A 13559-nucleotide genomic window follows, 5' to 3' on the forward strand; every position below is an offset into this window, starting at 1 on the left:
GGTCGGGGGGTGTGCAGGAGGCAGCCGATCGATGTTCCACTCTCACATTGTTGTTTCTCTCTCTCTCTCTCTCTCTCTCTCTCTCTCTCTCTCTCTAAAAATCAATAAAAATCTTTAAAAAATAAAAAAAAAAGAATGTGGGCAAATAAATAGTGCACTTCTGCCCCACTGCCCAGCCACAGTAGGCTTGGCACACCCACAGCAGCTGCTGTCTGCTCGTGCGTCTACGAAATGATTGGCTGGCTGTTTCCAAATTCCCTGGTACAGCAAAGAGGAAATCTATCAAACCTCCAGGCTACTTCTTTATCCCCAGGATCTGCAGATGAACACGCCTAACACGAAGCCTGTTTGAAATACGATTTTACAAGACTTATCTAAATGACAAACAGCCCCCTCAGCCCGTGGTTCCCAAGCCTAGCTGCACTTTCGAATTCCCTGGGGATCTTTTGAAAATCCCAAAGACCAGGCCACACCCCGGACCAAGACATCGCAATGTCAGGGAGAGGGGCACAGGCACCAGAAATTTTTGAAGTTCCCAGAAGATTCTAACGCACAGATTAATTTGGAAACTACCATCTTTGGTTGACTCTCCTGTTTGGGGGAGGGCAGGGCAGGGCAGAGAGATTTTGTTCAAGTCTTTCATTTTTTCTAAGCCTTGGTTTCTTCCATTTCTTAAAATGGGCTGGAACTCTTTCACCAGGGTTGTGCTCTAGCTCTGAAGTTTGCATGATTTGCTCGGGTGTCTTGTTGAAATGCAGGCTCTGATTGATGCGGGAGGGCAGGCTGAGGTTCTGCATCTCTAACCTGCTCCCAGATGAGGCAAGTGCTGCTGGTCCACAGCTCTCACTCTGTTCTGAGAGCACAGAGGGGCTGCATGGCCCCCTGGAGCTGAGCAGCACAGCCTCCATGTGCCTCAGATGGGATTGAGAGAAGTCATGTATGAGCAAGTGCGCCTGGAGAGCTGCTGGTCAGCAGATCCCCCTTCCTTCCCCACAGCCTGCGGGTTCTCCTGGGTCCTGACAGCTGTCAGCAGACTGTGGGAAGATGGAAACCCACCTAAGAGGTGTTCCTCAGGGTGCCCACTTTGCCTTTCTGCAGACTCCCCAGCCTGTCTGGTCAACTCTGGGATCAGAGTCCTATACTCTTTATTGCATGTAACAAATATTTATGGAGAACCTACTACACCCTATACACTGGTGTAGATGGGCATACATTGTGAACAAGACATGTTCTCAAGACCAGGGGTCAGTTACTTTCTCTGTAAAGAGACAGATAGTAATATTTTAGGCTGTGTCTTTGATACAGCCACTCTGTCACAGCTACTCAACTCAAAAGCAGCCCGAGACAAGAAGCTTTAATTACACAAACAAGCTGTATTTGACCCCTGGGCCCCAGTTGGCCAACTCCAGCCACAGAGCTTACATTCGTGGGGAGGAGACCAAAGAGATCGGGAACAAAAAAACAAATGAGGAAACTCGAACAACATGAGAAAAATTTGCAGAGAATTAAAATAGGTCATTGGGTGGAGAGTGATGGGGAAGGCTTGGGTGGTTGAGGAAGGCATTTCTGAGGAGGTGGCATGTGACTGTATGCTGAGTGACAAAGGAGCTGGCCGTGTAAAACTCAGAAGGAAGAACATTCCAAACAGCTGGAGCCACAGCGTGAAGGCCCGAGGCCGCAGCTCGGCATGCTTGAGGACCCAGGACACGCTGCGCTGCTCCACGTGGGCAGTGTTGGTGGCAGGGGATGACGGGAGGTACAGACCGGGTCTCTGCGTGTGGGGCTTTCTAGCCAGGGTGACGAGTGTGTCTCTCAGTCTTCCCGGACGGGAAGCCACAGCAGGGTGACCCGGGAGGGTGAGATCATTCCTAAGGCACCTGGGAGACTGACTGCTCCTTGTTCCCTCTCCCTTCCCCATGGCAGGCCCAGAGCCCCAGGCTGGGGGACATTCTTCCTCAGGGGGTCCCTCGCCCAGCCAACCAGAGGAGCCAGGAGTCAGTGAGACAAGGTCTCTTTGTTTGCCTAGAAAATCCTTTTCCTAGTATTCTGTCTGTTCCTCACTCTTCCCTTTAGCTTTGCTGGGGAGGGTGGGCTGCTTAGTAGCCATATTAGGCCAAGTAATCTCAAGGTAACAAGTTCCTCTTTGCCTCCACTTTCCCGCAGGTACCTCTGGGTCCACGCGTGGGGTCAATGGCCACGTAAGGGACAACTCATTGTCATCAAGTGTTTGACGGTAACTATAATAATAACCATGTCCATCTAGGTAGCATCTCATTTGGTCCCCCACCCTACATCCAGTACTGTAGGGACAATTATTATCCCCATTGCATGGGCAAGGAAACCAAGGCAGGGAAGCTGGAATTCACCCAAAGTACCAGTGTTCTATTCACACGGCTCTGGAGCTGGAGGGGAGCCGGAGAAGGAAGAGCAGCCCCCGTAGCACATTAAAACGGGCATCCCTGCTGTGAACAGAAGGCAGCAGGAGAGGGCTAGAGGAATGCACCAACCTGGGGGCCAGGAGGCCCAGGGGAGCCTGGTGATCCGTGGATGCACGGGGACTGCGTGGTCTCCAGTTCCAGGATGAGATTCTTCATGTCTGGGGAGAGAAGCTTCAATGCAAAGCAATACGGGGTTATAGGTCAGACTTGGGGGACAGAAGACAGGTCACCACCCAGGACACAGACCTGCTCCGTAGTCCAGTTCCCAAGACTGGCGCTTCCCTGACACCCCAATGGGTGTCCCAAGAAGACGACCTTCCTGGCCACCAGTGTCTGTTCACTCATCTGCTCTGGAGCTGCACCTGGCTTGAATGGATTACAGAGCTATAATGATGGAGTTAGGAAGCTCGTTCCAGAGGCTTCTAGCCAATGTCTGAGACAGAACTGTCCAAAAGAAATACAATGTGAGCCACCAGTGTGAGCCACATATGTAGTTTTAACTGTTTTGGTAGTCACATTAAAAAAGCAAAAGGAGCCCTGGCCGGTTTGGCTCAGCGGTTAGAGCGTCAGCCTGCGGTCCAGAGAGACCCGGGTTCGGTTCCCGTTAAGGGCACGAACCTCGGTTGCAGTTCGTCCCCGGCCCTGGTTGGTCGTGCGGGTGGCAGCCACTCGATGTGTCCCTTTCACATCGATGTTTCTCTCTCTCTCTCTTCCTCTCTCTCTCTCCCTCACACTCTATCTCAACAAAAAATGGAAAAATGTCCTCGAGTGAGGATAAAAAAAAAAAAAAGCAAAAGGAGTTCGGCTGGAGTGGCTCCGTTGGTTGAGCATCGTCCTGTGCACCAAAAAGTTGGTGGTTCGATGCCCAATCAGGGCACATACCTGGTTGCGGGCTTGATCCCTGGTCGAGGCACACACAGAAGGCCACTGATCAATGTCTCTCTCACCTCTCTCTCTCACCTCTCTCTCTCCCTCACCCTCTCTCTTTCTCCCCCTGCCCCTTTCCTCTCTCTAAGTATGTCCTCAGGTGAGGATAAAAAATAAAGGAAAAGAAAACAAGTGGAATTAATTTTAATAATATATTTTATTAAATATACTCCAAATTTATCATTTCAACACATATTCAATATTTAAAAATTGCTGAGATATTTTACACTCTTCTTTTCATACAAAGTCTTCACAGTTCAGCGTATATTTTATACGTGCAGCTCAGCTCAAACTGGCCACGCTAACACTCAGTCGCCCATATGGCTAATGGCTGTACTGGACAGTACAGGTCGAAGGGTTTCTGGAAAGATCTGAGGAGCTCAAGTCCCTGGAAGGCCCTGCCTGTTGTCTTCTAGGTCAGATCCCCCAATCCTGCTCTTTCCTTCACTTTTCCTCTCTCTCCGCTCTGTCCCCTCTCACACCTCAGCCTGGCTGTGGGGGTCCACTTCCTGTGTCACCTCACAAAACAGTGTTAGATACAGGCCAGGGAAGGGCCTTCCTAAACCCTCGGGGGGAGACACACAAAAGGGGAAATTCCATATCTGAGCAGCTGATGGGAACCCAGAAAGTTATGCATTCACCTCATTGTTTTGGGGAAGATGGGGACCTTTGCCAAATTCAAGTCCCCGCTAAGAAGAATCCCCTCATAACTCTGGGAGGGTGGACATGCGCCAGCAGCTGAAAAGTGTCCACTGCTGGGCTCAACTTGCTGCGGGAGAGGAAAGGCCCGAATCCCCCAGAGAAGATTCCGGAGGGAGCTGACTTTGAGGGATGAGGGCAGTGGTGTGGGGCGGTGTGGTGGGCACGGTTCAGTTCCCTCGTGTGTCCTAAGGTACTCACCGGACTTCGGCCCCCTCTGAAGAATGGTGGTGGGAACAGTGGGGGCGGAGGGGGTGTCAGCAGGCAGCATGCTTTGTGGCTGCCACGCTTCTTCTGATCCAGACCAGGAAGGGCTGTTTAGAGAAAACTGCTGCTCATTAGCATGGGGTCAGGGCGAGGGCCTCTGTCACGCCCACCGCGCCCAAGGGAGACCCACGCTGCCACTCCAGACTCCCAAATCTGATTCCTAACCTCTTAGATGTGAGCACACCTCCCTTTGCTATTTGACATAACCCTCCCTTGGCCTTCAGGAGAGAACAGTGACAGGGACACTGACTGTTATGAGGTCCAGTTCTCCTTCTTCAGGAATTGACTTAATACTTTGTAGATGGGGCAAGGAGTTCAAAGTTCAACAGACTCATAATGTGCCCGAAGAGTTGGGGAGAAGGAAGTCATTGTGAGTAACTTTGACACTGTGCTCAGAAGGAACTGTTCAGACAGAGGCAGCCTGGGCTGGAGGCAGCGTTGACTGTAAGGGACCGTGAGCCATGGTTTCAAACATACTGGACTCCGGATTCTACGCACACATTCAGTGTCACCCAGGCTCACTAGAGAATTACACGTCAATGTCTCAACCTAGGGGGTGAGGAGGTGCAGAGAGGGCCCTGGACCCCCATAGCTTCGTTGTCACATGGAGCCTCCTGATGCACACCTCACTGAGGAGGAGGACACCGGGGGCCAGTGCAGGAGTGAAAGAGGAGGAAGAATCAAGGGCGCTTTTGATGTTGCAAGGAACCCGGGGCAACTGTGGTCAGAGTGTGAGATAGAAAAGTCGGAGGAAGCACTAGCTTGTGGGGAAAGCGGCCGCATTCGGTGTTAAACATTTGTTAACTCGAGCACGTGCTTTTCCGGGCACTGGGCTGGCCCTTGCGGGGAGCAGGGAGACGCCTCAAACGGTGCCCCTGACCTGCAGATGGTAAAGCCGGTGGAGGCTGAGCGGCCGCCCTCCTGCTCATATCCCAGTCTCCTCCCAGTCCCGGAGACTTACTGCTCATCGCGAACTGCAGAAGCCGCCTCTACCGGGAAGCTTTCCTTGGCTTCCCAGGCTAAGGCTCAGGGGTCCTGCTTTTCTTTTCTTTGGGTTTACCCCTATATTTACCTTTATCCATGAGGTGAAACTATTTCCTGGTATCTCTCTGACTAACCTGTGTTTTCCCAGAGGATAGGAGCCCGTTTTTACCCCCAGGGCCTAGCACAGTAACTGGCACACACATTCCTCAAATGTTTGATAAACTAATTTTCAAAAAATCACTTATGACATCCCAGGCACTGTTTAAATCCTTCCCACATAAATTTACCTAATCCTCACAGCAACCCTGAGAGTTAACTACTATTATTATTATCGTCACCCCTATTTTACAGATCAGTAATGACCCAGAGAGGTGAAGTGACTGCCCAAGGTCATACAACTAGGAAGGGACAGAGCCAGGATTTGAACCTAACCGTCTGTCCAGAGTCCTTCCTCTATATTTCTACACTATGACTACAATGTGGGGAAAATAAAGGTCAGGAGCTAAGAAGGCAGGGGCTCCCGTAACAATTACCTGAGATTTACAGTATCGGTGCCCTTCAACCAAAGGTCATTAGGAGCACACCTGTAGTTGAACACAGTTGGCTCTGTTGACTCATTTCAAATGGGGAGCATGCACACCGGGGGGAACCAGGGGACCTCTCGGTAACGGGATTGAGAAAGGATTTATTCCAAGTTGGAGCTTTCGCAGGTGGTTTTGGGGGAGACTATGAGGAAGCAAAGTCTGGCCCTGCTCTGGATTGATGCTGTCAGGAAGCATGGGCTAGTTTACGTCTATCTTAATTCTTAGCTGGAAGAGAAGGGAGGGAGACTGAAGCTAGGGCTGGTAAGGCAGCAATAGTCACTCCTGTTAGCAAGCACAGAGGGACAGTTGGTCGTTTTGGTGGTTGGCTGATAGTCTTATTTTGTCTGTGTCTAACATGGGGGCAGAGTGGCCTTGTGTTTTGTCTTGCTCCATCACAGTCGCAGAGTGACCTTGTCTAATGTTATGCTGTGAAATCATTTATGTTCAACAGGCCAGCACCACAGCCTGGCTGAGTGGCAGGCCTGCCCCAGCTCTCATGGCTGCTTTTCTCTTTCTCAGTGATAAACTAATACAGCTATATTGTTATAAAACTTCACACCAGTTTCCCTTTCTGAGTGTTACAATTGCAACACAACAACAACAAAAAGATATCGAGAAATAAACTTAACCAAGGAGGTAAAAGACCCGTCCTCAGAAAACTACATGACACTGAAAAAAAAAATAGAGGAAGATATTTAAAAAGTGGAAACATATACCATGTTCATGGACTAGAAAAATCAACATCATTAAAATGTCCATACTACCCAAAGCAATCTACAGAGTCAATGCAATCCCTATTAAAATACCAACAACATATTTCACAGATCTAGAACAAATACTCCAAAAGTTTATATGGAACCAAAAAAGACCCCAAATAGCCACAGCAATCGTGAAAAAGAACAAAGTGGAAGGGATCCAATACCAAATATCAGGTTATACTACAAAGCCATCGTAATCAAAACATCCTGGTACTGGCACAAGAACAGGCATATAGATCAATGGAACAGAACAAAGAACCCATATATCGACCCAAGACAATATGCACAATTAGTGTTTGACAAAGGAGGTAAGAGCATACAATAGAGAAGAGCGAGTCTCTTCAATAAATGGTGTTGGGGAGTTGGACAGGTACATGCAAAAAAATGAAACTAGACCACCAACTTACACCATACACAAGAATAAATTCAAAATGGATAAAAGACTTAAAATGAAACTATAAAAAGCCTAGTAGAAAATGTAGGCAGAACAATCTCAGACATCATATGTAGTGGAATTTTCACTGATACATCACGTAAGCCAAGAGAAACAAAGGAAAAAATTAATAAATAGGACTACTTCAAACTAAAAACATCCTGCACAGCAAAAGAAGTCAGCATTAAAATGAAAAGGGAACCCACACTCTGGGAGAACATATTTGCCAATGATACATCAAATAAGGGGTTCATATCCAAAATATATAGAGTACTCATACAACTCAACAAAAGGAAGACAAACAATTGAATTTAAAAATGGGCAGAGGACCTGAATAGACACTTCTCTAAACAGGACATACAAATGGCCAGGAGACATATAAGAAAATGATGAACATCACTAATCATCAGAGAGATGCAAATTAAAACGACTATGAGATATCACCTCACATCTGCCAGAATGGCCGCCATCAACAAATCCTCAAACAAGTGCTGGCAAGGATGTGGAGAAAAGGGGACTCTAACACACTGCTGGTGGGAATGCAAACTGGTGCAACCTCTATAAAAAACAATATGGTGTTTCCTCAAAAAATTAAAAATGGAATTCCCATTTGACCCAGTAATCCCACTTCTAGGAATATATCTGAAGAAGCCCGAAACACCAATCAGAAAGAATATATGTACCCCTATGTTCATAGCAGCGCTATTTACAATAGCTAAGCTCTGGAAACAGCCCATGTTCCCATCAGTAGACAAGTGGATAAAAAAGCTGTGGTACATATATACAATGGAGTACTATGCAGCTGTAAGAAAGAAAGATCTCTTACCCTTTGAGATGACATGGAGGGACCTGGAGAGTATTATACTAAGCGAAATAAGCCAGTCAGAGAAAGACAAGTACCACATGATCTCACTTATTTATGGAATATCATGAACAAAATAAGCTGTTGATCAAGATAGACCCAAGTCATGGAAGTAGGGAACAGACTGACAAACCTCAGAGGGGTGGGAAGAGATAAACCAAAGAACTTAAATGCACATATGTACAGCCAATGGACACAGACAGTGGTTTGGGGAAAGCAGGAGGGAGATGGGAGCAGGGAGAAGGGGGTCAATGGGGGGAAATGGAGGGGAGACATCTGTATTACCTTCAACAATAAAAAAAATAAAATAAAACTTGACACCAATGCCAATGCTATTCCTCTTCTAGTTCCTTCCCTGAAGCTAGGCGTGAACATTGCTCCACTCTGTCTCGGGCATGTGGGGAAGGCGGGCAGACTCCGCCAGCTTCAGAACCCAGTCACGTCCCCAGCTGCAGTTTCTCCTTTGCCTCTCTTTGGCCTCAGCAGACAGCTAAGGGCCGAGGATGCACACAGCCTCTCCCAGCCAGGAACACCTGGGAAGCTGGCAGCTTCCCACAGCTCATTTGCACTCCTGACCATTTATTTTTCCAGACCCTGTGTGGCCCGCAATGCCTCCCTTCACCCACACCCTGTGGCGTTCCACCGGTGAAAGACCCTGCCTCATCTAAAGCAATCACCTTTCATTTCTTCCTGGAAACTGGAGATCTCTCAGTGAACATAAATTGTCAAGCTATTTTCCTGGGGAGGCATCTGCATCCTTTACCCCTCCCCATCCCTTTCCCCCTTGACCCACTTCATTGTCAGCAGGTGAAGACCATCTATTTCTGCACCCCCCCCCCCAACTCCCTGGAGATGTTTGTTTTTAGCAGTCTAGTTTATTTACAGCTCATCCCAACTCAGAATATTTCCATCAGGTGGACGTGTTTGGGAACAGCTTCCCCCCACCCCACCCCCTCCTCTTCTTCCCAGACAACTAAGCCAGGACTTCACATGTCTATTTTGGTGTTATCTGAGTGGCCTGCGGATCTGTCTCTGGACTATGCTGCCTCCGTGGAATCACGTCTGAGCTCAGGGTCCAGGCTGGAAGCCCCAGCAGGCTCCACTGTGATGGAAAATCATTCGTATGTGTACATGGGGAGCAGGGACCTGCCTGTGCCCTGGGGCTCAGCTCCAGGCAGCTGCCTTGGAAATATCCACTATGACGGAATTTCAGAGGCACCAAAGTCATGTTTCATGTGGCCACTGTGGTGCCAGATCATGGGCAGAAACGATGCTGAGTCTAATGTGGGCTTTTGGCAAACCTTTGGGGGGTGTTGCTGTTACTGATGCTGGCTTTGCCCTCGGGACTCAATACTGTCTTGATTCTGGGGCACAGCCTTGCAAAGTGATTCACTCCAACTTACTCTTGGAAATATAGGGACTTGGATCAAAGGTGTGAGTCCGGATGAAAGTGGCCCTGTGACATGGCACAACGCCCTTTTCAGTCTGAGATTCAGTTTCCCCATCTGGACCACAAGGAGTTTGGCTCAGACCACCTCCCAAGTTCTTTTTACACATCGAAAGCCAGGATCAACACTGTGTCCACCTGGATCCCCCACTCGCCAGCCCAGCCCAGGAAGAGGGTACTGGAGACAGGCTTTTCCGTTTCAGCCCCCCTCTTTTTTCCTAGAAGTTCCCCTCTCTCCCAAATCAAGCACATGTGTATTAGAAGCCACCAAAGGAAAGAAGTGACATTAACATTCTGTCTTCGCAGGCTGGGAACATTACAGGTGCAGCCCACACTAACTGTTCTGCAACTGCTCACGCAGTTGGTGGACTGTTCCTCTTCCTCCTCCTCCCCTGCGTTGGGGCCTTTCCCTGCCTCTTGGAGAAGGAGGCTGCAAGGAGGTGAGGAGAGGTGACGGCATCACTACGTGTTTGGACCCTGAGTCAGATGGCTTAGCCACAGTCACCTTCTCATCTTTTCTGGCTGCAATTTGCCTGGTTTTCCCCAATTCACATATTCCAGAGAACGGTTCACCCTATGACTTTCCTTCAGTCCCCACACATACCGCACACACCTTGAAACACAAATCCTCACCCTAAAAGTTGAAGGTATTCGAACCTCTCTGAAAGACAGTATTAGAATTTGCCACTTTGCACTCCTGAGCAGGCATGGGGGGCAGGTGAGGACACAGCCTACAACAATTTGGCGATTTGGTGCCTCCTGCCCCTGGGATGTGAGCCACATGTCCCAAGCCAGTGAGCCGGGAGCGTGAGGGAGTGTTTCTCGGCCACCAGTACAGTCCCAGACACAGAACACGACGCTGCTCCACAGCCAAGGGAGCAGCAGCTGCCAGCCTGCCACTCTGAAGTCAAGGTCACGGGAGGGGCACACACAAGTGCACACACACACATGAGCGTGTACGCCAAGGCCCCCCAGCTTCACCGCGAGACCCCTTAGGTTGCGATTCCAACACTGGCCAAGGAGTTTAAGATTTAAAGGCTGCTGAAGGCTCCCAGAACAAGTCTGCTTTCCAAGAGCCTTTTTTTCCAAGACAATGCATCACATATGCAAGCTCAAGTGCATGTGCAACATGCACACACGCGCGCACACACACACTCGCTCACACACAACTCACCCAAGCAGCGAGCTGAGTAACAGAGCAGTCCTGAAATGATGAGCAGATGGGTGAGGCTGAGTGATGGGCCTGTCATTGTGGGCAAGGCCAAAGGCGGACTGACCAGGGAGCACATGCTGGAGGCCAGCTGAGATCCGACGCCCCGCGCGGTCCCAGTGCCTGGCCTGCTGGGCAATTGGGGTAGGAGTCGGCAATCCCTGCTTTGGTGTTGCTCCTGGCCCAGATGCCAGGGGTCCAGAGGCCAGTCCTGAGCTCCGGGGCGCAGGAATGGGTAAGCAGTGTGCTGGCCTCTCAGGAGGCTGCACCGGGAGGCGGCTTGGGAGAGGAAGAGTGTTCCTGGCCCAGGGGAGGAGGGGAGTTGGGAGCCTGAGATCCTGACTGCCGCTGGGAGCAGAGACAAAATAGAGTGTGAGCCATTCAGCTCCAATGCTGCCGTGACAATACTGTTCTGGCAAGCCTCAAAGTCCACCCTGCTGCGATTATCTCGGGAGTCTGCCCTCCTCTGCTTTGTTGCCAGGGTCCCTCAGTCTTCATCATGTCTATGCCAAGGTGCTGTCAATGAAGCTAAACTTAATTTAAAAATATATATATATTTCCTAAGGGCCTGTGGAGTAAACCTTTTCAAATGAAGCGTGCCTGTAAAATAATAAAGTGTCATATACAAGATAACATGGACTCAGTGCACAAGCATGCACACACACACACACACACACACACACACAATATTCCAGATCATAAAAACAAGATTATTAGTGTTTAGCAATAAGCACTGTTGTTTTACTAGCTTAGTAAATACTGTAGGAGAAGTCGGTAAAATTTTTCTGGGAAGAGCCAGAGAGAAAATATTTGGGGCTCTAGGGGCCACAGGGGCTCTGCACAAGGTAACTTATGTTGTACGCGAAAGCAGATATCGACAATACACGACGGAATAGGTGTGACTGTGTTGTAATACAACTTTGCTTATAAAACTAGGAGCCAAGCTGGATTTGGCTCCCAGACTGTAGTTTGCTGACCCCTGAGATACAGCCTTCAAAAGAAAGGATACTTCTGTATTCATCCATTCATTTACTGTTTCATTCATTCAGAAACACACATGGAGGACCAAATTGTGTACGAGACAATAACTAAGCACAGATCCTGCCCTCAGAATGTGTTGTTTGGTGTTGTGGGAGGAGTACAGGCCCTGGAGTCAGGCAGACTTGGGCTGGAGTCCTGGTTTTGCACTTACTAGCTATAGGACCTTGAAGACGTTATTCACTCTGAATCTAGCTCTCGTCTCTGTGAAGTGGGTATGGCGAAACACACCTTGCTGCTTTGTTGGGAGGATTAGAGCTAAGGCACAGAATAGAGGCTCTTTCATCAATATGTTAAGGATAACTATTATACCAGGTGGGCAAAGGAAAGAGGCTAACATGGAGCTGGGTGTCCAGAAGGATTAACATGAGGAATGATAGGCACCAGTTGGAGCCAGGAATTCAAGTGAGAAATCCGGAAAAGCTTCTTGGAAGAGGTGGCATTTGAGCTAACCTTTGAAAGCAGAGAAGATTTGATAGTAACGAGATAGGACTGAGGGAAGAAAGAGTTAGGCTCTTTTCTTTCTCTGGAGCATTTCCCTGTGTGGTCAGAAACACAGAGTCTAAGACATCAGAGAAAGCAGCACAGAGGCATGGAGAGCTCAGTCCTGAACCCTAGACGGTTGCAGAAATATCTGCGCCACATTTTCTCAAAGTCCCCCATGCTGGGTCATATTCCTGCAGCTCTTCATTTTTCAAAGACCCTTAGAGATGGAAGTTTTGCCACTTTTAGCACCAAAATATTTTTTTTCTTTTCCTTTTTACCATTAGGCATCAAAGTTTTCCTTAAAAGGTTTATACAAGTAAAGCACTCAACTATACTTTGTTTTGTTATTGTAAAAACGCCAGCTAGATCTCTGAGGTCCAAATCTGCAGGTGGGCAAATCTCTATTTTGAACCCAATGACTCGAGCTCACGAAGGTCTCTTTCTGTCTCTCTTTTCTGTTTCTCTCCTTCTGCAACTCTCCTTCCTGTCTCAGCCTCACTCTGTCCCTGTCTCCCTGTCTGTAACTCTGTCTCATTCTCCGACTCTCTCTCAAAGCACTAACAGCTAAATTTCCTTAAGTCGAATGCCCTGCAGCCAAGCCTGGAATTAGAAACCCTGGTCTCTGGCCCTGGTGTTGTTAGAAACTTGTGTGACCTTGGACGACTCACTTCTCCATCGGGCCTTGGGAGCATTGACGAGATGAGCTCTAAGCCCTGTCCCATTATAGCTTCTGTCAGGGAATGAGGTACACTGGTCCTTCATAAGGGCCCTGAGCAGGGATACTCGCACTCTCCCCCTTTCCCCCGAGGACAGTCCTCGCCCTCCAGGCAGCCGGCCTCCGAGTGCCCTCAGGTTCCTTGGCCCAAGCACCAACTCACCACAGCAGAGCTGCCTGCGCATATAATTCATAACGAAGTTTCCGGGATCTTCCTGCAGCTGTCAGCGGGTGTCATATTCACAGTATTTTGTCTTAATTGCAGCTCTGGTATTTGTCAACCAGGCCAGAAGACACTTCTGGAATACTGCCTCCCTGGGCACTGTTCCAGAAGCTTCTGTCCCCACTCTTGGCACATCCAGATCTGTTTCCTGCTGACCCTCACCCGAGCGAAGCCTGCCTTGCACCTTCGCCTGCGGTGTCCCCCACCCGGCTATGCCAGGAGGTCGTGTGGCCTGGATAACTCAGCACCCTTTCCAAGGGCCCAGAGTTCCCAGTGTGAGGCAAAGACATGTGCATTTGGGGGGGGCAGAGCCTGGAGTCCTACCAGCCCCAGGGCACCTCAAGTCGACTATCCCATCCAAACCTAGGCAGGCAGAGAAGTAAGTTGGAACACATAGGTTTTACTTTCCCACTGACCAAGACCCTCTCCTTGACCAAACTTTGCTCAGGCTCTCAACGAGGCTTTGGACATGGGCTTCCATATCTGTC

The 13559-nt window shown here is 49.1% G+C and overlaps 1 protein-coding gene across 1 annotated transcript in view; it reads right to left on the reverse strand.

Moving 5' to 3' along the window:
• COLQ (collagen like tail subunit of asymmetric acetylcholinesterase) overlaps positions 1-13559 on the reverse strand; it is a 57669-nt gene that overhangs the window by 25062 nt on the left and 19048 nt on the right. The window contains exons 2-3 of the mRNA XM_036266893.1: positions 4266-4378; positions 2508-2609 (exon numbers count right to left, since the gene is read on the reverse strand). Coding sequence (XP_036122786.1) covers positions 2508-2609; positions 4266-4378 — 215 coding nt within the window. The remainder of the gene's footprint in view (positions 1-2507; positions 2610-4265; positions 4379-13559) is intronic.

This window comes from Molossus molossus, unplaced genomic scaffold, assembly GCF_014108415.1.
Source record: "Molossus molossus isolate mMolMol1 unplaced genomic scaffold, mMolMol1.p scaffold_m16_p_18, whole genome shotgun sequence".
In the NCBI taxonomy this organism is placed as follows: domain Eukaryota; kingdom Metazoa; phylum Chordata; class Mammalia; order Chiroptera; family Molossidae; genus Molossus; species Molossus molossus.